Here is a 24,686-nt window from a genome sequence, read left to right on the forward strand (position 1 = left end):
ACCCCTCAGCGCACTCATCTGCCAGACTCCTCACGGCCTTCGCACCCCAGGCCGCTCACCTCACTCATCTTCCCAGGCCTCCTGACGCCCCCACACACCTCGGCCCTCACATCTACCGCCAGGACCCCTCTGGAATCCCCTACACCCCAAGCCCGCCCCCCCCACCCCGCGTCTGCCCAAGAACCCCTCCCGCCCTCCACCCAGCGCTTCGGTCTCACCCCGCACCCCTCTCCCCCAGGGCTGGCGGGCAGCGCCGGCGGCGGCGGCGGCGGCGGAGGCCGGTCCCCCGGCCGGGACACACCCACCCGCCCGCCCTCCCGCTTTCCCTCGTTCCCTCCCTCATTCCCTCCCTCTCTCCCGCCCGCCCTCGCTCCTCGCTTGCTCCTTCCCCCTCGCCCGCTCCCGCTTCCCGCGGCGCCCGGCCTCCCGCTCCGCCTCTCCTTGCGCGACTCTCCCGGGCGCGGCTCCGGGGTTCATGGTGACGAGGCGGCGGCCGCTCCAGCCCAGAGGCGGCGGCGGCGGCGGGAGCGGGGGCGCGAGCCCGGGCCGCCTCTCACAGAGCGCGGGGCCGGGCGGCGGGCGCGCCCAGGCGGCGGCGGCGAGCGCCCCCCCGGCCCGCGGCCCCGCGCGCCCCCCGCGCCGCGCGCCCGTGCGCCTGGCTGCCGGGGGGCCGGGCCGGCGGGCGGCCGCCGCGCCGCGCACCCATGGACGGCCCGGCCATCATCACCCAGGTGACCAACCCCAAGGAGGACGAGGGCCGGGCCCCGGGCGCCGGCGAGAAAGGTAAGGAGGGGCGCGGGCCGGGCGCAGGCCGGGGGCGTGGGCACTCCCCGCGCGACCGGAGTTGGCTGCCCGGCGCTGGCGCGGGCTGGGGGAGGGGTGCGTGGGTGCGGGGTGCGCAGCAGGGAGGCGAGCGGGCGGGAGGGGGAGTGTGCCCGCGCCGCTCGGGGCGCGGGAGGGGGCGTGCGCCTTTCTCCGGGTGGCGGCGATGTGGGGGTGACCCTGCGGGCCAGGAGTTTGTGTGTGCGCTCACGCGACGGAGAAGTTGTGAGCCCGCGTGTGTTTCTGGCAGGTTGGAAGTGTGTGTGTCGTGTGTATGCAGTGGGCAGAGGTTGGAAGGCTATGTGTGCACTTAACGGATAGGTTGTGAGTGTGTGTGTCTATCGGATTACGTGTGTGTGCACTTGTGTGTGTACACTTGCATGCTGTGGGTATGCACAGGCCAACTGAGAGATGGTAAAGGTGTGTGAGCACCGGTTTTCCTGACAGGCTGTGAGTGTGCTTGTGTACATTATGTATGTTTGTGTGTACCTGACCAGGAGGTTGTGGAGTTGTGTGTGTGTGTGTGCCTGCATGAGCCCGAGCCTGCAGAGTTTGTATGTGTTCATTCCCTACAGAGTTTGTGTATGAACATGACTGTGAGCTCACAGCACTGAACTGGCAGGTTGAGTATGTTGTGCCCATGGACTGGCAGGGTGGTGTGTGTGTGTGTGTGTGTGTGTGTGTGCAGTTACACCTAGGAAGACTGCGTGTGTGCTGTGCCTGACCATGAGCCTGTGTGTTCACCCAACAGTGAGGCTGTGTGCTTGGGTGTGTTGGTTGCGCAAGTGGGGTGGGGGGAGCATTGCTGAGCTAGCCCCCTGCTTGACTCTGCTGTCTCAGTGGCACCTGTTGGGTGCATCTACAGGGTTTGGTGGCCCCTTTAGGGCCCAGCTCTAACGGACCCTCGGAGGAGCCCTTGGGTGCCAGGTGTGTCCCTCCCGGGAGAGCCGGCACGGTGCTGAAGGACCTGGTTTGATTCCAGCACATTTTGGCCCCATCACCCACCCCTCATTGCTCTTTTCCTTTGTGTCCCTGCCCCTCTTGGAGGCCTGTTGTCCCCCTCTCTCATGAGCCCTGGTTACTGTCCCTCTAGTAAGCTGGCCTGAGCTTTGGACAGTTTTGAAGGGCCAAGGAATCTGGCTTGTTTTGTTCTGTGACTAAATCTTCCTGCTGTGTGCCTGGCAAACACCTGCACTGAGGTCAGGAGCAGCCCACTGGGATGCTCCCCCCTCCCCTCTCCAAGCCTGGCCTTTGACTTTGGCAGAGAGTCAGATTTCTTAACATGTGTTACTAACCTTGCTGTGCCAGTTGGGTGAGGTGTGCAGCTCTGCTGAGGAGTGGCATGGGGGTGGGGGAAACACTCCATTACCTCTCCCCAGGCAGGAATCCCTGGGCAAGCCCACCAGAGTCACCCCTCAGATTGGCGATTTGTCAACTCATTTGCAGTTTCCATAGACCATAAACACTGTGTGTCTGCAGACTTGTTTTCTTTTGTGTAAAATTAGAAATCAGACTCCCCCCAGGCATGTTTCTGTGCCTTACAGAGGGGCTGAAGCACTGGAGGAGGCTGCTCCAGATGGATCTCCATGTCTCTCTGGGGCCCAAGTGGGCAGCGCCTTGCTTGGTCTGGTCTTCCTGTTGCTGGGGCTGTTGGTTCCTGGGGCCCGGGCCTGCTGTCCCTGGGCTGGGCATGTCCCCTCAGGGACAGTTTGCTCGGAGGCATCGAGGAGATTTGATGCCTCTGCTTCTCCTCCAGTGTGGATTGAGTGCTTTGTGTGATGCTGTGCCAGAGAGAATCCACAGCTCTTGTGATGAGAGGTGTGGCAGAAAGCAGGAAAATGTTTGTCAGGACTTCAGCCTTCCTACTGCTCCCCACCTGATTGCAGGAGCAGGCGCCTCCCCAACTTTCTCTTTTCCTCTAGCTCCTAAACTTTTAAAAGTGGAGACAGTTATCCAAAATTCAAACCATGTACAAATATTCAAGGATAGTGCTTGTTCTATTCAAGGATGGTGCCTGTTCTATTCAACTTGTTTATGTTTCTTTTCATGACAATCTTGTATTATCTTTAACTGCTTATTTTGTTTGTTTTCTAGCGTCAGATTGGTTGGTTGATAACTGATGAGAGGAATTCCTTACCTGCCTCTCTGGGGTGGGGTCGGTGGCTTCTTGTAGTCAGTGCTTCTTGTTGAAGCATTAAAATCTTACTCAGTTTAGTTTCTCACTTTAAAACAAAATAATTTGGGTTAACTATAGTGTGGCAATAAACTGTAGAACCTAGCTTTGGAATACTTTGCTCAGATTCATAAACCACTAAACATGTTTAACAATGTTTCTTGCTTAAGCATGTTGATATATTTAGACAGGCACAATGGATTTTGTTATCACTCAAGTTTTAGGTGAACTCTTAATCGTTTTGATTTTAGTTATGCAGCCTGAAATGTAAGATTTTGTGATAGGAAAGAAACTCTTGGTTTTAAAAGTTTACTTTTATTTTTTGTTCTTAAAATAGGATTAATAATGACTGCCTTTTGGGTTTGATTTGGATTAAATGAGATGAAGTCTGTTAAAGACTCTGCCTAGTTCACCAGTGTGTCACTGTTGCATATACCTTTCTTTAGGTGGAGGTTTGCAGAGGAAGTAGTAAGTATGGGCTGGGACCTGGGTTGTTTGCACAAGTTGAATTACTTTTTGACACTTTGCCACGTGGTAGTGAGCACTCAGACATGATTGTCCCTGTCGGAGGTGTGGCCTGTCACCGAAGATTTATTTTGTAATCGTGTTTGACTTGACTGATAGTATAAAGATACAGAGGCAGTTTTCGGTGTGAGTTTAGCCCAGGCTGCTTTACTATCTGGAAATTTACAAATCAATAAGAAAAAGTCTAACAATACAGTAGAAAAGTGGTCAAGAGATATGAACAAGAAAAATTGTAGAAGAGGAAATTTGAATGTCCAATAAATGTATGAAATGATGCTTTACTTCCTGTGAAATTTTTCTTCTGTGTCAGCTTGTTTAAACATTGAAATGACTGACAACATTCAAAGTAAACAAAAGTTTTGGGAAAGGAATACTGTTATAAACCTTTGTGGGAGAATGAAGTGAGTACAGACTTTTTAGAGAATATTTGAGTACTGAATCTCTTAGAAACATATTTGGCTGCAAGTAATAGAAAACCAGACTTAACACTGTAGCTTAACCTGGCAGAGGTTTATTCTTGTCACATAGCAAGCAGTCTGGAGGTACCTGTCGATAGCTTTAGTTCAGCAACTCATTAGTATCACAGCTGACATCACTGTGATTCCCTTAACTTTACTACATGTTGTAATGTGGCTGCCACCCCTCCAAACACCATAGCCACCTTCAGGGAAGGAAAAAGGTCCAGCTATTTTTAACTGGAAAGCACAAATATTGCTAGGGACCACCCAGCAAACTTTTGGTGATGTTTAATCGGCCAGAACTGGGTCACATAGTCACTCCAACCTTTGGTTTGGACGCAGGAAAGAAGATAATTGGGAATAGGTGGGAACGGGTATAATCTCAGCCAATCAACAATATTGGTGATACCTGTGAAGCCAGGTATACTTCTGGGTTTCTGTCCTAGAGAAAAAGCCTTATATATGCTACAGGAAACACATACAAGGATTTTCACCAATGTCTACATTGCTTGCAATATAAAAAATCGGGAACATCCTAAGTGCCAAAGGATTAGACTGTAGTACGTCAATACCACAAAATACTATAAGGCACTTAGAAAGAATGAATTAAATTAGATCTAAGGATACTAACATGCACATTTCCAAGAGATTTTAAAGCAGGGTGGGGGTAAAGTAATTGAATAATATAAACAGTGTGATCCTGTCTGTATTTTAAAAAATATCAGACACACAGACATAAAACTGTACATATGTCTAGAGACACACAAAAAATAATCTGAAAAAATACTTCAAACAAACAACAGTGATTTTCCCTGGGGAAAAGACTGAGCTGGAAAGTGAGGGAACTTTGCCTTTTTGTTTAAATATTAATGAAAATGTCCTTGTGTTTTACAGATGAATTTTTTTAACGAAAGGAAATTTCCCATAGCTATTTGGAGGAAAATAAGTAATTAAAGGGAGTTGAATAATAATAAAACAAAAGCCTCTCAATTAATATGCAACATTATCAAGCACATATCAGTTCTTGCTGAACAGTTAATTATTCTGTAAGCTAATGCATGTCCCTTGATGAGATTTCTGTAGGCAAGTTTGTTTTGGCAGATTTTTGGCCCAGGATACTAGGTATATTTCCTCCACATGTTTGCGACACTTAAGCTTAACTCAGAAACCTTTAACCTTTGGGCTGCTAACAAAATTACATCAAGGAGAAGATTCTTGGAAGCAATAGTTATTTCAGATGGTGGAACAAATTTGAAGTAGATTCAATTTGATTGACTTTTTAATATTAAACTTTTTATTCAGAAATGACTCTTAAGTTTACATGCAGCTGTAAGCAGTCACACTGACCCCCCTACCTAGTTCCCACTAATGTTAGCATCTTGCCAAACCTTTGTACAAAATCATTGGTGTGGTCAGGACACAGAATTCCATCAGCTCAAAGATCCCTCATGGTGCCGTTTTATAACTACACCTAGTTCTCTTCCATTCCCACTCCTTCTCAGCCTGTTGGAAACCACTCGTCTGTTCTTCATTTCTGAAATTTTGTCATTTTAGGAATGTGTATACATGGAATCAAACAGTGTGATCTTTTGGAGTTGACTTTTTTCATTCAGCTTAATTCTCTGGATTTTCAGTCAGGTTGTGGCCTATATCAGTATTTTCTTCTTTTTTATTGCAGAATAGTATTCCATGACATGAATATACCAGTTTAACCAATCACTCTTTGAAGAACATCTAATCGTTTCTAAATTTGGGCTATTACACATAAAACTGCTATAAACGTTAGTGGACAGGTTTTTGAGTAAAGAGAAGTCATCATTTCTCCAGGAAAAGTACCCAGGCATGCAATTGCTGGATCATATGGTAGTTGCATATTTGCTTTTTAAAGAAACTGCCAAACTGTTTTCCAAATTAAATGTACCAGTTTATAATCTCACCAGCAATTCATGAAAGATCTAATTTCTCCACATCCTCACCAGTGTTTGATATCACCTTTTTGTATTAATCATTCTGATATGTGTGTAGTGGTATCTCATTGTGGTTTTAATTTGGATTTCTCTGATGGCTAATGATGTTGAACTTCTCTCCATGTGCTTTTTCCTTCTGTATATCTTCTTTGATGAGATGTTCCTTCTTGTCTTTTGTTCATGTTCTAATTGGATATTTCTTTCACTGTTGGGTTTTGAGAATTCTTTTCAATTCTCGATGTTAGTCCTTCATCAGGTATGTGGTTTGCAAATATTTCCTCCTTATCTGTAGCTTGTCTATTCATCCTCCTTACACAGTATTTTGCAGAACAAAAGTTTTTAATATATCAATTTTTCCTTCAATTGGTTGTGCTTTTGAGGTCAAGTCTAAGAACCCTTTATCTCACACTAGACCTGAGTGTTTTGTCATATGCTCTTCCCAAAAGTTTTGTAGTTTATGTTTTACATTTAATACCATTATCTGTTGTGATTTCATTTTTGTAAGGTGAAAGTGAAAGTGTTAGTTGCTCAATTGTGTCTGACTCTTTTGACCACATAGACCATAGCTTACCAGGCTCCTCTGTTCGTGGAATTCTCCAGGCAGGAATACTTGGAGATCCCCCTTCTCCGGGGGATCTTCCCGACACAGGGATTGAACCTGAGTCTCCTGCACTGCAAGCAGATTCTTTATCATCTGAGCCGTCAGGGAACCACAACTAGATTAAGTTTTTTGTCTCTGACTGACTAATCACTTTAGCCACATTTGTTGAAAAGGCTTTCCTTCCTCTTTTGAGTTTCTTTTGCATTTCAAATCAGTGTATCAGTCAAAAACCAGCGCGTCGTATTTGTGTAGGTCTCTGAGTTTTCTATTTTATTCCACTGATTTATGTGTCTGTCCCCTCTGCCTATACCACTGTCTTGGTTATTGTAGCTGTATATTAAGTCTTGAGATAGAATAGCCTGATTCCTCCAAATTTTGTCTTTTGTTTTAGCAGTTCTAGTTCCTTTCTCTATATATTCTATATATACATATATATTACAATAATCTTGTCTCTATCTACAGAAAGCTTGCTGAGATTTGATAGGAATCAAATTAAGCCTGTGTGTCAGTTTGGGGAGAATTAACATCTTCACTATATTGAATCTTCCAGTTCATGACCGTGGTCTTTCCATTTATTGAGATATGGTATTCTTTGATTCTTTCATCAGGGTTGTATAGGTTTTCAGCATACAAGTCCTATTAATGTTTTTATTAGATACGTATCTAAGTGGTTGCTGCTGCTGCTGCTGCTAAGTCGCTTCAGTCGTGTCCGACTCTGTGTGACCCCATAGACGGCAGCCCACCAGGCTCCCCCGTCCCTCGGATTCTCCAGGCAAGAACACTGGAGTGGGTTGCCATTTCCTTCTCCAGTGCATAAAAGTGAAAAGTGAAAGTGAAGTCACTCAGTCGTGTCCGACTCCTAGCGACCCCATGGACTGCGGCCCATCAGGGTCCTCCGTCCATGGGATTTTCCAGGCAAGAGTACTGGAGTGGGCTGCCATTGCCTTCTCCAATCTAAGTGGTTACATGTTTCTTTTTTTTTTTTTTGAGTGATTTTAGTTATGTTTTTAATTTTGGTATTCACACGTTCGGTACTAGTATATAGGAATGCAGTTAATTTTGTATGTCTTTGTTATGTCCTCTATACTGAACTCACTTATTAGTTATAAGAGACTTTGTATGTTTTTTGAGGCTTTTAACATAGAAGGCTTTTAAGATGTCATCACATAAGAACATTTCTATTTCTTCCTTTCTGATTTGTATGCCTTTTATTTCTTTTTCTTTATTGTGTCGATGAAAACTTAGAGAAGTATGCTGAATAAGAGTTGTGAGAATGGACATCCTTACCTTGTTCCCATTTCAGTCTTTTACTGTTGTAAAAGTATATTGTTGGCTATTGTTGGCTGTTTGTGTATGTATGTGTGTGTATGTCTTTATTAAAAGGTTAAGGAAGTTCTCCTGTATTCCAGTTTTTCTGAGAGTTTTTATCAGAGATGGATGTTGAATTTTGTCATATGTTTTTCCTGTATCAATTGATATGATCATGTGAGTTTTCATCTTTGGTCTATTGATCTGGTAGATTACACTGATAGATTTTAAAATATTGAACCATCCTGTATGCCTAGAATAAGCCTCATGATTTTGTATGTAATTCTTTTTGTGTATTAATGAATTCTCATTGCCACCATTTTGTTAAGGATTTTTGCATCTGTATTCATGAGTGATATTGGTCTATGCTTTTCATTTTGGGTATGGTCTTTATCTAATTTGGTGCCAACTTTGTAAAGTAAATTGCAAAGTATTCTGTTCTCTTTTCTGGAAGAGATTGTGTAATACTGGTATTCATTCCCAGTGAAATCGTCTGGACCTGGAGATTTCTTTGGGTGGAATTTTTAAATGACAAATTCAGTTTCTCTAACAGTTATAGAGCTATTCAGATCATCTCTTTTATATGGGATAAGTTGTGTCATTTTTGTTTTTTGAGATTTGATGCATTTCATCGAAGTTGTCATATTTGTGTGTAGAGTTGTTCATAGTATTATTCCCTCATTATCTATTCGATGCTTGCAGGGTCTGAAGAGACAGCCCCTGTTTCTAACATCCCCACTTTCATTTGTAATATTGGTAATTTGTGTCTTCCATCTTATTTTTTGGTGAGACTTGATAGAGGTTTCTCAATTTTCTTGATCTTTAAAAAAAAAAAGACCCATTTTGTATTTCACTGATTTTTCTCTACCACTTTTAATGTTTTCAAGTCAACTGATATCTTTTCTGTTCTTTATTATTTTCCTTCCTTATGCTTGATTTGGGTTTATTTTGCTCTTTTTCTAGGTTCTTGGAAGGGAACTTAGATTATTGATTTGAGACGTTTCCTTTTCCTAACATATGCATACTGTGCCACACGTTTTTCTCTTAGTATTATTTTTGCAATATCTCGCAAATTCTGATGTTATATTTTCATCTTCATTCAGTTCAATGTATTATTTTATAGAAAACTTCTTTTTTAATTTAGCTATTTTATTTAATTTTGTCTGTGCTGGGTCTTGGTTTCTGCGAGCCGGGGCTACTCTGCAGTTGCGGTGCGCAGGCTTCCGATTGCGGCATGCAGGCTTTGCGGCATGCGGGCTTCAGTAGCCGCGGCTCCCCAGCTCTAGTGCATAGGCTCACTAGTTGTGATGCACAGGCTTGGTTGCCCCACAGCATGTGGAATCTTCCTGGACCAGGGACTGAACTCATGTCCTCCACACCGGCAGGCTGATTCTTAACCACTTGACCACCAGGGAAGTCCTCAATGTTTGTTGTTGTTGTTTTTTAATATGGGCTTTATTTTTTAGGATGGTTTTAGGTTCATAGCAAAACTGAGCAGAAAGTGTTCCCGTGTAACACTGACCCCACACGGTTTCAGCTCATCTGGGTAAATGCTGAGGAGCACCGTTGCTGTACTGTATGGTGAGAAGGCTTTTTGTTTTGTGAGAAACTGTCAAACTGTCTTCCAAAGTATCTGTATCATCTTTAGTTTTCAGAAGTTTAGTTATGATATGTCTCAGTGTGGATTTCTTCAGGTTTATTCTATTGGGGATTCACTTAGCTTCTTGAATTTGTAAGGTTGTCTCTTACAAAATTTGGGACATTTTCAGCCTTTATTTTCTGAAGTACTTTTTTAGCCCTGCTCTTTTCTCCTCTTCTCCTGGGACTCTGATGACACAAATATGAGGTCCTTTGTTACAGGCCCACAGGTTTATCAATACCAACTACTCTTAAAAAAAAAAACTCTTCTGTCTGTTGATTCAGATTGGGTAATTTTGTCCTATCTCTGAGTTCAGTGATTTGCTCCTAGTCCCCTCCATTCTGCTATTGAGCCTATCCACAAGTTTTTTATTTCAACTTTTGTTTCACTTAAAATTTGCCATTCAGTTTTTCTTTATGTCTTGTTTTCCTTTGCTAAGACTTGCTGTGTCTTTGCTGAGGCTTTCTATTTCCATTTGTTTTCAATATCTTCCTAATTGCTTTTACCATAGCTGCTTGAAAATTTTTGTCAGGTAATTGTAATAGCTTTCTTGGTGTTGGCCTCGATTGTCTTTTTTTCGTTGAGTTTGAGATCTTCTGGCTCTTGGTGTAACAAGTGAATTGCAGTTGAAATCTGGACTTTTTCTTATCATGTTATGAGAGTCTGTGTCTTATTTAAAGCTTCAGTTTTAGTTGGTTTTCTCTGACACTGCTCCAGCAGAGAAGGGGAAACACTGCCCCATTATTGCCAGGGAGAGGTAGAAGTCCAGGATCTCCACTTGACCTCTCCTGACAAACTGATGGGCAGGAAGGGAGTTTCAGCTCCCACATGATCTCTGTAGTGGGAGTGGGTGAGGCTAAAAACCCTGAATCTTCTTGTGCCTCCTCTGACACCTTGGTAGGAATGGAAGTCCAGGCTAGCCACATGGTCTTCACTGGCACCACTGGGAGAGGGAGGGACCCATTACCAGCAGTTAGGAGTGAAGGTCCCTTCTCCCCACATGGCTTTCTCAGCCACTGCCCCAGCACGGTGGGGGGTGCCTCCTTATACCCTGGTGGGGGTGGAGATCTACATGCCCTTTGGGGTTTGCTGACCTCGGTGGGGTTGGGGCCACAGTGTGTGCGTGTGTGGTGTTCTCTGCAGCAGAGCAGTTTTATTATCTGAAAGTTTCCTGTCTTGCTAGACTGTCCCTTTTCTGGTCCTTTGGTTACAAAGAATAGGCTTCTGAAAGGACTTTTTTTTTTTTTTTTTTTTTATCAGCAGCTGTTGATTTTTGCCCATATCTAGCTCCTTTGGCTCTGAGTTTGGGTTATATGAGGCAAAAGAAAACCCAGGGGTCACCAGCCTTGGTTTAAGTTCTCAGCTCCCTCCCTGCTCTGCCTTCTTCCCCCACCTTTCAGTCAGCTTGTGTTTGCTCTATAAACTGGGCTTTTAGTTGTACTAGTGGACAGATTAGGAAGAATTATACTCCATCTTCTTGGAAGTAGAAGTCCCCTGATTAATTTTTAGACCTATCCAAATTGTTTTAAGGAAGACTAGAATTGCAGAGTTGTCCCTTTAAAGGTTTATTTCAGCAAAGTGCTAGTGACTGATGTAAAAGTCAAATTGGGTTAGTGCTTTGAGAATCTTGATTGTCCCTGAAAAAGAGAAATGATAATGAATTCAGTGTGAAATCAAGTCTAGATCAGTGGGGCTTCAGTGACAACTGTTGTTGAGCCAGCCTTCAAAGGATGCATTCTTAAGCTTTCGTCTTAACACCAGAATTTAGATCAGCATTCTCGAATATCCTGAGTTAGATGTATTTTTGATCTAATATTCTGTTTGATTGGCAAGCAGGTTTAAACCTGTATCGTATCTTTCATTTTGTTTCTCAATTGAGAAAGCATCCATTTAAGTAGATAGAAATGTCTTCCTGGGGTAAACACAAAGGAGCTTATCTCTGGTTTTAGCGCTGCTGGTTACTACTAGACAGAGCTCTCTGGCCAGTGACTGGAAAACTGTTCTTCTGTCTGTGCTGCCCTGGACGTAGGTCTGGGGGCTTCCAAAATTTGCCCCAGACTGCACTTGACTGGAGTGGCCCACGTCACAGGGGAAGTCCATATGCAAACGTAGGACTACACAGCCTCAAGTTTAACTCTGGAGCATTTGTTTATTTTCAGCCCAGTTTTATTGAGATGCAGTTGACATGTGACACTATTGAAGTTTAAGGTATACAGCATAATGACGTGACATACATACATATACACACATATAGTGAAATGATTACTACAGTGAGTTTGAACATCCATGACCTCATAGTTACCAGTTTTTTTTCTTATGATTATAATTTTTAAGATTCACTTTCTTCAGTTCAGTTTCAGCTCAGTTGCTCAGTCGTGTCCAACTCTTTGCGACCCCATGAATCGCAGCATGCCAGGCCTCCCTGTCCATCACAAACTCCCGGACTTCACCCAGACTCAAGTCCATTGAGTCAGTGATGCCATTCAGCCATCTCATCCTCTGTCGTCCCCTTCTCCTCCTGCCCCCAATCCCTCCCAGCATCAGAGTCTTTTCCAGTGAGTCAGCTCTTCACATGAGGTGGCCAAAGTACTGGAGTTTCAGCTTTCGCATCATTCCTTCCAAAGAAATCCCGGGGCTTATCTCCTTCAGAATGGACTGGTTGGATCTCCTTGCAGTCCAAGGGACTCTCAAGAGTCTTCTCCAACACCACAGTTCAAAAGCATCAATTCTTCCGCGCTCAGCCTTCTTCACAGTCCAACTCTCACATCCATACATGACCACTGGAAAAACCATAGCCTTGACTAGATGGACCTTTGTTGGCAAAGTAATGTCTCTGCTTTTGAATATGCTATCTAGGTTGGTCAAAACTTTCCTTCGAAGGAGGAAGCGTCTTTTCATTTCATGGCTGCAGTCACCATCTGCAGTGATTTTGGAGCCCCCCAAAATAAAGTCTGACACTGTTTCCACTGTTTCCCCATCTATTTCCCATGAAGTGATGGGACCGGATGCCATGATCTTCGTTTTCTGAATGTTGAGCTTTAAGCCAACTTTTTCACTCTCCACTTTCACTTTCGTCAAGAGGCTTTTGAGTTCCTCTTCACTTTCTGCCATAAGGGTGGTGTCATCTGCATATCTGAGGTTATTGATATTTCTCCCAGCAATCTTGATTCCAGCTTGTGTTCTTCCAGTCCAGCATTTCTCATGATGTACTCTGCATATAAGTTAAATAAGCAGGGTGACAATATACAGCCTTGACGAACTCCTTTTCCTATTTGGAACCAGTCTGTTGTTCCATGTCCAGTTTTAACTGTTGCTTCCTGACCTGCTTACAAATTTCTCAAGAGGCAGATCAGGTGGTCTGGTATTCCCATCTCTTTCAGAATTTTCCACAGTTTATTGTGATCCACACAGTCAAAGGCTTTGGCATAGTCAATAAAACAGAAATAGATGTTTTTCTGAAACTCTCTTGCTTTTTCCTTGATCCAGCAGATGTTGGCAATTTGATCTCTGGTTCCTCTGCCTTTTCTAAAACCAGCTTGAACATCAGGAAGTTCACAGTTCACATATTGCTGAAGCCTGGCTTGGAGAATTTTGAGCATTACTTTACTAGCATGTGAGATGAGTGCAATTGTGTGGTAGTTTGAGCATTCTTTGGCATTACCTTTCTTTGGGATTGGAATGAAAACTGCCCTTTTCCAGTCCTGTGGCCACTGCTGAGTTTTCCAAATTTGCTGGCATATTGAGTGCAGCACTTTCACAGCATCATCTTTCAGGATTTGGAATAGCTCAACTGGAATTCCATCAACTCCACTGGCTTTGTTCGTAGTGATGCTTTCTAAGGCCCACTTGACTTCACATTCCAGGATGTCTGGCTCTAGGTGAGTGATCACACCATTGTGATTATCTGGGTCGTGAAGATCTTTTTTGTACAGTTCTTCTGTGTACTCTTGCCATATCTTCTTAATATCTTCTGCTTCTTTTAGGTCCATACCATTTCTGTCCTTTATCGAGCCCATCTTTGCATGAAATGTTCCCTTGGTATCTCTAATTTTCTTGAAGAGATCTCTAGTCTTTCCCATTCTGTTGTTTTCCTCTATTTCTTTGCATTGATCACTTTCTTAGCGACTTATGAATATACCACCCAGCATTGTGAACTCTAGTGATCATGTTGCTCATTAGATGCCTGTTGCTTGTTATCTTATAATTGGAGCTTTGTACCTTATGACCACCTTCACCCAATTCCTTTGCCCCTCACCCTCTGCCAACCTCAAATCTGATCTCTTTTTCTGTGACTTTGGTTTTGTTTTGGAATCCACATATAAATGAGATCATAAAGTTTTTGTCCATCTCTGACTTATTTCATTTACCATGTCTTGCCCCCAAGGTCCATCCATGTTGTTACAACTTCTGTTTATGATAGAATAATATTCCTTTATATAATATATATGTGAATATATATATGTGTGTGTGTGTGTGTGTGTGTATAAAAAGAGTCTTCTTTATCCATTCATCTGACAGTGGACACTTAGGTTATTTCCATGTCTTGACTATTATAAATAATGTTGTAATGAGTGTGGGAGTACAGACACCTCTTTGGGATAGTGATTTTGCTTTCTTTGGATATATACCCAGAAGTGAAGCCAGTGGCTTTTTCTCTTTCAGTGAAATTCAGTGACTTTTTCTCTTTCGGCAGTGAAGGAAGGGGAATACATGATAGGGCCAATGGGTTCACTAAGTCCTTTCAGCCAGGAATTGGCAGAAGTCAAGAAACACTCTGGCCACAAACAGTTCTAGATTTACATATACGTATATAATATGTTTTTCACTTGCTTTGGCAGTAATATATGATGCTAAGGTCAAGGGAAATGTCAGGATTCTGTTGGGAAATGCTGAGGTATAATATTTACCTTGGAACTTATTTTCCAGATTTTAAAGCATGATTTATCAGACATTTGAAGTTCAATATTTTTAATGACCCAGCTTTCTTTTTAAAAATCTACTATCATTAAATAGTATCTTTCCCTTTACTCTTTTAACGTTTATTTTACTATTTTTAAAACGAGAATGTATAGTCAGTGCTTTATTTAAAATTAAATTAGGCAAATATTTACACTTATGACTTTGAAATAGCACATAATGGAGCAAAGGCTTAGGAACCGCCTGTAGCACTGGGTTAGGATGTGGGCATTTTTGTATTTGGGGTCAGCACGGAAAACACTGGTGGCACAGTTCTCTGAAACCAGGGCCTGATAAACAGTGGTCTGTATGGACGCTAAGGATTATGTAATCACCTAAGTAATCACTCATTTTGATTCTGAGTTAAAAACTGCTTTGAGTTAAAAACTGAAAGATTTCTTTGTAATTATAACTTGTATTAAGGCTACTTGCCAAAAATGTTTTAAAATCCTGGTACTCAAAGCGCTTTAAAAAGTGAAGAGAAGTGGCTTAGTGTGTGATGGCTGATGCTATTCTTACCTTTCATAATTAGTGTTTAACCTAAGCTTTCAGTGTTTCAGGGTATCTGGAAGAACAAACCACACTCCTTTGTCAACACAGCTTGAATAAATGTAGCCTTTCGGTGTCAAAGTGAAGTCAGTGTTCCAGTAAACATGCATCCTGTAGTCAGCGTTATGTGTGATGTCTCCCTCTGCGTCCTGTCCAGGAGCCAGCTTCCGTGCTCAGCATACCATAAATCTGTTCTGAGTATTTGACTCAGTCATGTCCAGATCAGAAACCAATGACTTTAATTCCATAGACCTCCATCAGAGCCGTATTTTCTTACCCCATTTTTGAGGCAACAGTTTAACAGATTTAATTTTTGCTTTGGTTAGAACAAACACATTTCATGTTAGTCATCCACCAGGCATATACAGTTGGAGGAGCTGTTAACTCTGTCAAGGGTATGAGTACTTACTGGTGAGCATGAATTTTTCTATCCCATAGGATACTCTGTTTCACTGCACAGGCTTGACTTCTTGATTTTTTTTTAAGTTTTTTAATAAGGTAAACTTACATATAATAAAAATCATTCTTTTTGATGTAACCCAAAATTAGAAAGCTTCCTAGGTGGCTCAGTGATAAAGAATCCACTGTCAGTGCAGGAGATGGAGGTTCAATCCTTGGGTCAGGAAGATCCCCTGGAGAAGGGAATGGCTACCCACTCCACTATCCTTACATGGGAAGTCGCATGGACAGAGGAGCCTGGTGGGCTTACAGTCCATGAGGTTGCAAAAGAGCTTGACTCGAAGAGCGACTTAGCAATAACGACAAAAGTTGGAAAGTTCTGTGAGCTTTGCCAAACTCATACAGCTATGTAACCACCTCTGTAATCAAGATAGAGAACATTTCCATGATTCACAGAGTAACCCCTGTGCCCCTTCGCCGTTACCTGCCTTCCACACTCAGCCCAGAACAGCTCTCTCTTCTCTCCGCTTCCTTCCATTTTCTGAAACTTCATCTAAACAGAATCATGCCGTCTGGAGCCTTGGGCGTTTGGTTTCTTTCACTTAGCAAAATGCTTTTGAAGCGCCTCCAGGTGGTTTCCTGTATCAGTTCTTTGTTGGTATTTCTTGCTGAATAGTATTTGATTGTATGCGTGTGCCAGTTTGAAAGTATATATTTAACTTTATTGTTAAAAAAACTACCAAACAGTTCTCCAGAGTAGCGGTGCTGTTTTGCATCTCCACCGGTCGTGTGTGACTCTTCTAGTGGCTCGGTATCAGCACCTACTTAGCATTGTCAGTTTTTAAATTTTAGCCATTCTGACAGACAACTAGTGGTATTTTGTTGGGGTTTTAATTTCTATTCTCTTAACAACTGATAACGCTGATATTCTTTTTATGTGCCATTCACCTTTTGGCGAGGTGTCTGTTCGTACTGTTACCAATTTAAAAAAACAGTAGATTATTTGATTTATTATTATTGAGTTTGAGAGCTTTTTTTATATATATTCTGGATACAAGTACTTCGCTGAATATGTGTTTTGCAAATATTTTATCCTAGTCTGTGACCTGTCTTTTCATCCTCTAAGCATTGTCTTTGACTTTCCAATTTTTTTGTGGTTAAACACACTTTACATTAAATTTACTGTCTTACAATTTACTTAATAATTGTATATTCTAAATTGTATACAATTCAGTGATAATGACTACATCCGTGTTGTTGTGAGTGTATCACCACCATCCGTCTCCAGAACTGTTTTCACCTTGAAACTCTGAAGCGCTGTACCTGTTAAATAACTGCCCATTGTCCCTCTAAGTGGAATCAGGCAGTATTTGTCTTTACATGACTGACATTTCACTTAGTATAAAGTCCTCAAGGTGGATCCGTTTGTAGCATGCCAGAATCCATTTGTAGCATTTCTTTTTAAGGTTATATTGAGAGAGAAAGAGGGAGAGAAAAATACATATGTATTAGATATCTTTTTACAGACGTGGTATGTAAAAGATACCACATTTTGTGTATTTATTCGTATGTCAGTGGACACTTGGACGGCTTCCATGTAGTAGCCATTGTGAATACTGCTGCTGTGGACGTGGATATTCAATTACTTGTTTCAGTCCCTGCTGTCAGTACTTAGGGATGTATATTCAGGAGTGGAATTGTGGCATCGCATGGTAATTGTATATTTAAATTTTTGAGCAACCACCATACCTGCTGTTCCACAACAGCTGTACCATTTTGTGCTGAAGCCCAGTACAACAAGGATGCCAGTCTCTCCACATCTTCACCAGGACTGTTACTTTCTTTACTGATAGTAGCTGTCCTGATGGGTCCAAGGTGTTGATGATGTCATTTGAAGAGCAGAAATTGAAGTTTGTTTGCATGCGAATGTTCAGTTGTTTCCACATCAGCTATTGAAGAAACCATGCTTTTTCTATTGTATTGCCTTTGAATCTTTATCAAAAAATCAGATGACTGTATGTGTGTAGGTCTATTTCTGGCCTCTGTTCTCTCCTTAAATTTTGATCAGCCTCCTTAATGTGAAGCAGTGTGAAGCTTAATATAGTACCAGCCCTCCCTCAGAAGTAAATTTTTGGTCATGATTTAAGCAGAAGAGGAGACCAAGACATTTTACAATCTGGCCGGGCAGATTTACTCTGCATTTTGCAGTGAAGGGTGTTCTGAAAGACAAAACCTATGACTTTCTCCACGCTTTTTTAGGAACTTACCCAAACAGACTTTGTACATTATATCTTTTTCCAGGTTTAAAATTGGAGCTGAGAATTTCTTCTATCTTGAGTATCCTTCTGCAGAAAGCTAATACAAAAGTGCAAGATAAGATAAACAAGCATTTGAGTTTAAAATATAATCTCCCATAGTTATACAATAGTGTAAAAATAGTGACTATCTTGATGGAATCCAGGAAACAGAAGCATAGAATGTCACCAGAACAGAAACAAATGTGCTAAGCCTCAGCTCTGCCGAGAGTACCTAGGCTCCAGAGAACATGGGGGACACCTTTCAGGCTGTGCACAGGTAGCTGACCACCCCCCAACACACAAAATAAGGAAGTGTTTCTATTACCTAAACAAAAGAGAAGAGCCTGGCAGTTACTGGGTAGCTTGAGTTCTTTTGCCACCAGGTAAATAAACCAGGTGAAACCTACCTGAGAGCAAAATCTTCATCCAGGTGGTATGACCCAGTTTGTATAGAGACCACCATCTGTTTGCCACTGATGTTAAGACATCGCTTAAAAAATGATGTTGAGATGATCAGCATCTCAGAGGTGGAAGACCAGTTCACTTCAGTTCAGCCGTTCAGTTGTGTCCAACTCTTTGCGACCCCGTGGACTACAGCATGGCAGGCTTCCTTGTCCATCACCAACTCTCAGAGCTTGCTGAAACTCATGTCCATTGAGTCAGTGATGCCATCCAACTATCTTATCCTCTGTCGTCCCCTTCTCCTCCTGCCTTCAGTCTTTTGAAGCATTAGGGTCTTTTCCAACAAGTCAGTTCTTCACAGCAGGTGGCCAGAGTATTGGAGCTCAGCATCAGTCCTTCCAATGGATATTCAGGACTGATTTCCTTTAGGATTGACTGGTTGGATCTCCTTGCAGTCCAAGGGACTCTCAAGAGTCTTCTCTAACACCACAGTTCAAAAGCACCAATTCTTCGGCGCTCAGCATTCTTTATGGTCCAACTCTCACATCCATACATGACGACTAGAAAAACCATAGCTTTGACTAGATGGACTTTTGTCAGCAAAGTAATGTCTCTGCTTTTTAATATGCTGTCTAGGTTGGTCATAACTTTCCTTCCAAGGAGGAAGCGTCTTTTAATTTCATGGCTGCAGTCACCATCTGCAGTGATTTTGGAGCCCACGAAAATTAAGTCTGTCCCTGTTTCCATTGTTTCCCCTCTATTTTCCATGAAGTGATGGGACTGGATGCCATGATCTTAGTTTTTTGAATGTTGACTTTTAAGCCAGCTTTTTCACTTTCCTCTTTCACTTTCATCAAGGGGCTCTTTAGTTCTTCTTTGCTTTCTGCCATAAGGGTGGTATCATCTGCATATCTGAGGTTATTGATATTTCTCCTGGCAATCTTGATTCCACCTTGTGCTTCCTCCAGCCCAGCATTTCTCATGATGTACTGTGCATATAAGTTAAATAAGCAGGGTGACAATATACAGCCTTGACATACTCCTTTCGCAGTTTGGAACCAGTCTGTTGTTCCATGTCTGGTTCTAACTGTTGCTTCTTGACCTGCATACAGATTTCTCAGGAGGCAGGTAAGGTGGTCTGGCATTCCTGTGTCTTGAAGAATTTTCCAGTTTGTTGTGATCCACACAGTCAAAGGCTTTGGCATAGTCAATAAAGCAGAAATAGATGTTTTTCTGGAACTCTTTTGCTTTTTTGATGATCCAACAGATGGCAATTTGATCTCTGGTTCCTCTGCCTTTTCTAAATCCAGCTTGAATGTCGGGAAGTTCACGATTCGTGTACTGTTGAAGCCTGGCTTGGAGAATTTTGAGCATTATTTTGCTAGCATGTGAGATGAGTGCAGTTGTGTGGTAGTTTGAAGACCAAGTCAGTGGCAAAACTTCTTTTCTGTCTTCCTGTCTTCTTTATCCACAAGCCTGCTGGATGTAAATTACCAAAGGACAGCTCTGATCATGCTCAAAGGTGTTTCTCACTGGCCTTAAGATAAAAACATGGTGTTTCATAGCCTGTAGTCCTTCACAGACTGGGCCACCTTTATAGACTCCTGTCCAGGGATCCCCTTCCACGTGGTGATGATCTGAACCCAAACGTGCTGTGCATTTCACTCCATTGTGCACGTGCTGGTTTCTCTTATCAGATGCCTTTTCCTTTATATGCCTGATGGATTCTTCTTATCCTCCCAGATCCATCTCAAACGTCACCTTCTCCTGTCACCTTCCTGCACTGTCTGAGCAGGGTGCAGGAAACACAGGATAATGTTCAAGAACACGGGCTTGGGTTTGAATTCCAGCTCTATCACTTTTGAGTTGTGTGAACAAGTTGTTAACCTCTCCACTCCTTCATTTCATAGTGGTACATACCTAATGGGTGTATGAGGATTATATATTAACAATATGTATGTGTGTGTATATAGTACATATCAAAATGCATAAGTATTTAATAAACATGTCATTGTTATTATTATCTCCAGTTCGTTTAGTCAGCAAACATTTATTTAACACCCATTGTATGCTATTCACCTGTACCAGGGACTTGGGATGCACAGATAAGTGAGCCCTGGCTGTGCTTTAAGAGGAGGATATTCAGAGTGCCATGCAAGCTGCCACTTATTTTATGGTGACTGTCAAGTACTGCACATGTGGATCTCAGTTCATCCTCCAACAGCCTTAAGATACAGATATTGTAATCCCCAATGAGGCTTAGAGAAGTTAATAAGTAGCTTGCCTGTATGATCTAGAACATGTAGATATGTCCCTGCCAAACAGTGGCGCCAAGCCTTAAACCACTGACTGACTCTGTTCAAAGGAAATTTAGGAAATATTTGGAGAATATCATAAGCCCTTTGAGATTTACATCTTGAAAGACAGCAACCATATTTTTCTGAAAGATGCTTCTTTCTGCTTCTGCCAGAGGCAGCATATTTAACAGGATAAATTCTAGAGCTCACCCAAGTTGACAGGCCACATTTTCTTACAATTCATTTTCTGTTATTTACATAATAAATTCTGTTTCCTTGAGTCTCGCTATTAACTCTTAAATCTCATCAACACTCTTCATATTCAGTTGTGAACTGTGAATAGTAGAAATGAGAGGAGCTAAAGTTTATAGTGGAGGTTAAGAGTCCCATCCATGGGGTTCTTGGGGTAAGAATAACTTCTATCTCTTAAAATTCTGGCAGAAGTGATAGGCTTCACTATTAATACTTATACACCATGTCTAAGTGTGTAATTAAAAGTGGAATGTTGAGATATTTTAGAAGGATGGGATGCTAAGAAGGCTCTTAAAGATTCTTGAATCCCATTGTATTGGTCAGACTTCTAAATGGCAAAACACAGAATCCACCTAAACTATTCTAGGCAGAAAGGAATTAGTCAAAAGAGTTTAGTGGCTTGTAGACCCTCTGGTAAGGCCACAGAACTAGATTTGGCTGTTTCACAGCCAGAAAAGACATTGAACTATATCTTAGAACTACCTTGCCCTCACTTGTTGCTGGTTCAGCTCAGAAGCATCACCACAAGCGTGCTTGTTCTCCCTTAAACTTGGTGATCATTTTCTAAGAATTATTAGAAATAAAAGGAAGCCAGTGCCTGTAGGGCCACTTGATTCTCTTGAGGTATATGCTCGTTTGAGGAGCTGGGCTGAGATCTAGTTAGAGAAGATCTTATAAAAACAAAATCCTAGATAAATAAATTGAGTCATGTTCAGACAATGAAATAATATACAGCAATTAAAGGGGATGTGCCGAGCCACATCTTTTCACAAGGCTCAGATTTTAAAATGTGATGTTGAACAAAAACACATAGAGGGTGATAGCAAACCAGGAAAATTTGAGAGCATGCAAAAATAGCCTCTATAGGGTGTGCATGTATGTAAAACTACAAAAACATCCCCAGTGGTTGTTTCTGGAGATGGGGAAAAGGGAGTGGGACCAGGAAAGGCTACACAGGTAGCTTCCATTGTATCTTTAATGTTTTGTTTCCTATGGACTATTTTCTTGAGAGAGATACAAGCAAAATGTTAAGCAATCCAAGATCTGAGTAGTTGGCTAGCCCAATATATAGCTGTCTGTTATATTTATTCTCTCTACTTCTCTGTATATCCAAGGGTTTCATAATTTAAAATGTTAATCCCGGGCTTTAGTTGTGTATTGAGGTAAATTTTAAAAAAAATATCGCCTCCTCTCCATAGAGATAAATTCAACAGAAGCAGTAAAACTGCAGTTATTGAATTTAGCTGGTTCTCTTCCTGAAAGAAGGGAGTTGAGGAAGGTATCCGAAACGCTTGGTCACTGAGCTTTCCAGAGGGAGTGTAAGCGGCCCTCAGTTGCAGCTGTGCCGGTCGCACCCCAGTCCTGCCACGTTTCTCTCAGGTGGCCTTCTGCTGGGTGTCATGAGTGCTGGGCCTGGAGCCAAGCTGGCTTTGTGCAGCATGCTGGCCACAAAAGTCCATGTTGGTTTAAAATGCTCTATTTACAAATGCGTTGTCAGATAGCCTGGGTGTCATCAGAGGAGTCGTTTGCTTGACTCGCCAGCTCTACCCTGTTTCTGTGGCAGTTTATTTTGAGGATAAAGGAGGTGAAATGTTGAGTCAAGTCCTTCATATTAACCAAAGGAAAATCGTATTGGAGAACAAAGAAATGTGTGAAATGCAAAATCAGAAGGAGTCATCTTAAAAGAAATCATTTGAAAAAGTGTTTGAAGACCCACGCCATCCCTGGCACACAGAGGCCCTCACGAAGGCTCTGAACTGGTGGGATTTCGTTTGGATGGAGTGCATGGTCAGGCTGCTTCCAACACTGGTTTTTTAGTGCAGAGATTTCTCCCTGAGTGGTCCATGAGTAGAATTGAGGGAGTCCATCAACTTGATTAGGAAAAAAGATTACATCTTAATTTTCATTGACCTCTAACCAAAATTTACCATTCTCTTAGTTATGAAATAACTGGCAGCAAACCTGTTAATATTAACAGTGCCTGTAACTTTATCATCATACCCCAAACAGATTGACTTGTGATTTTTTTCTCCTTAAGTGTCCTTGTGAGGTTTTGATATCAAGGTTATGCTGGCCTCAAAAAACAAATTGGAGAATTTTATTCTCTGGAAGAAATTGTGTAAGGTTAGTGTTATTTCTTCCTTAAATATTTAGTAGATTACAGTAGTGAAGCCTTTCGAGGTCTGAAATTTCTTGTTGGGAAGCTTTTTAAATATAGATTTAATTTACTTAATATATACCAGACTATTCAGATAGTCTGTTTCTTCTCATGTAAGTTTTGGGAAGCTTCTTTTTCTTAGGAATTTGTATATTTCCTATGCTTTCGAAATACTAGGTGAAAGTTGTACAAAATATCCTTGTATGTTTTTAACATCAGCAGGTCATGCTCTCCTCTCTTTCATCCTTTACATTAGGAAAAAATTTTCAAACATTAACACAACTCAGAGTTCTTAAGCATTTAGGGAAATGACAACCATTGATAGATGTTTAAATTAGTACACCCTTTCTGGAAGACTGGTTTGTAGAATAGTATATTTGATATATGAAATTTGAGTGTATTTTATCTAACTACCTGTTTTAAAATTTTTTCCATAAATAAATAATTTCACAAGTGCAAAAATACTCACCACAGCATTATCTATAGCAGCCAAAAAAAAAAAAAGGAAACAGATCAATAAGGGTCAGGGAAGTAATTGTGTTATTTACAGATGGCACCCCATTCCAGTACTCTTGGCCTGGAAAATCCCATGGACGGAGGAGCCCAGTAGGCTGCAGTCCATGGGGTCGCTCAGAGTCGGACAGAACTGAGCGACTTCATGTTCACTTTTCGCCTTCATGCATTGGAGAAGGAAATGGCAACCCACTCCAGTATTCTTGCCTGGAGAATCCCAGGGACAGGGGAGCCTGGTGGGCTGCCGTCTATGGGGTCGCACAGAGTTGGACATGACTGAAGCGACTTAACAGCAAATAGCAACAGAGTACATTTATTTTATCTTATTATTTTTTTTTTAATTTGATGGCACCACACAGCGTGTGGAATCTTAGTTCCTCAATTAGGGATTGAACTCATATACCCTGCATTGGAAGCTGAGTCTTAACCACTGGACCACCCTAGAGTACCTTTTGTAGTTACAAAACATATGACGTGGACATGGGAATGTGCTAGGGAGATATTGTTAGTTACAAAAAGCAGTCACAGAAGAATGTGTACAACATAACCTCTTCTGTGTTAAATACATAATTCTTTTTTAAAATACATACTTCTATATATGAATGAGTATGTAGAAAATAATTTGGAGGCATGGTCACCAGGTTTCTAACAATGATATCTGTGTGTGGTAGGATGTTGGATAACAGTTATTTTCTTTTTTGCTCTTCAGTGTTGTTTAAAATGTTTGTATGGACATGCATCACTTCTACAAAAATAGCAAAACTTTCTGAAGAGCTTGGCTGTAAGAAGAAGATGAGAGGGTGGTAGGGGAGGGGAATGTCAAAGCATTTTTCTTGACTGATGGAGAACAGCCAGAGAAGAAAGAGAGCTTAAAGCTACAATAAAGAAGCAATAGTCAATTGAAAGACAGGAGGGCCTGGACTCAGACACAGAAGTCAGCCCTCAAGGGGCAGTACAACATTCCTTCCAGAAAGAAGGGAAAGACAAGAGAAGATATGGGAGAGTTCCGAGCCAAAAGAAAGGGAAAATAATGTTCATAATTAACTCACAGCTGCCAATTTCTTAGTGAAATCGGAGGTGAAACTATTTGAGTGGAGCCAGGGTCTTGAGGATAGTGGTGAGGGTCTCCAGTAGGATTGACAGTAGAAGAGAGTCACTGGGCTGTGGGCAGTTGAGCCCCCCGGGGGCCTTAATAAAACTCTGGCTTAAGGGAACCCAGTGGTGTGGCTGGGCAGCTGTCCTCTAGGAGAAAAGTGCACTAGGTACCAGGCTAGGGGGTGGCTCGGGAGGCGTCGTAGCACTTCAGAGGATGAGAAAATCCAGCATACTGATTGACCTTAATCCAGGATGCCTAGGAGGAGAGTGAATTA

The 24,686-nt window shown here is 42.1% G+C and overlaps 1 protein-coding gene across 2 annotated transcripts in view; it reads left to right on the forward strand.

The window, feature by feature from the left end:
• Positions 1 to 366: 366 nt before the first annotated feature.
• CTDSPL (CTD small phosphatase like) overlaps positions 367 to 24,686 on the forward strand; it is a 125,205-nt gene continuing 100,885 nt past the window's right edge. For both annotated transcript variants that reach the window (XR_011562918.1, XM_070776045.1), the window contains exon 1: positions 367 to 783. Coding sequence is in view for 1 of the 2 variants with exons in the window: in XM_070776045.1 (XP_070632146.1) it covers positions 705 to 783 (79 nt within the window). In the remaining variant the exon portion in view is untranslated. The remainder of the gene's footprint in view (positions 784 to 24,686) is intronic.

The sequence above is a fragment of the Bos indicus genome, chromosome 22, assembly GCF_029378745.1.
Source record: "Bos indicus isolate NIAB-ARS_2022 breed Sahiwal x Tharparkar chromosome 22, NIAB-ARS_B.indTharparkar_mat_pri_1.0, whole genome shotgun sequence".
In the NCBI taxonomy this organism is placed as follows: Eukaryota; Metazoa; Chordata; class Mammalia; order Artiodactyla; family Bovidae; genus Bos; species Bos indicus.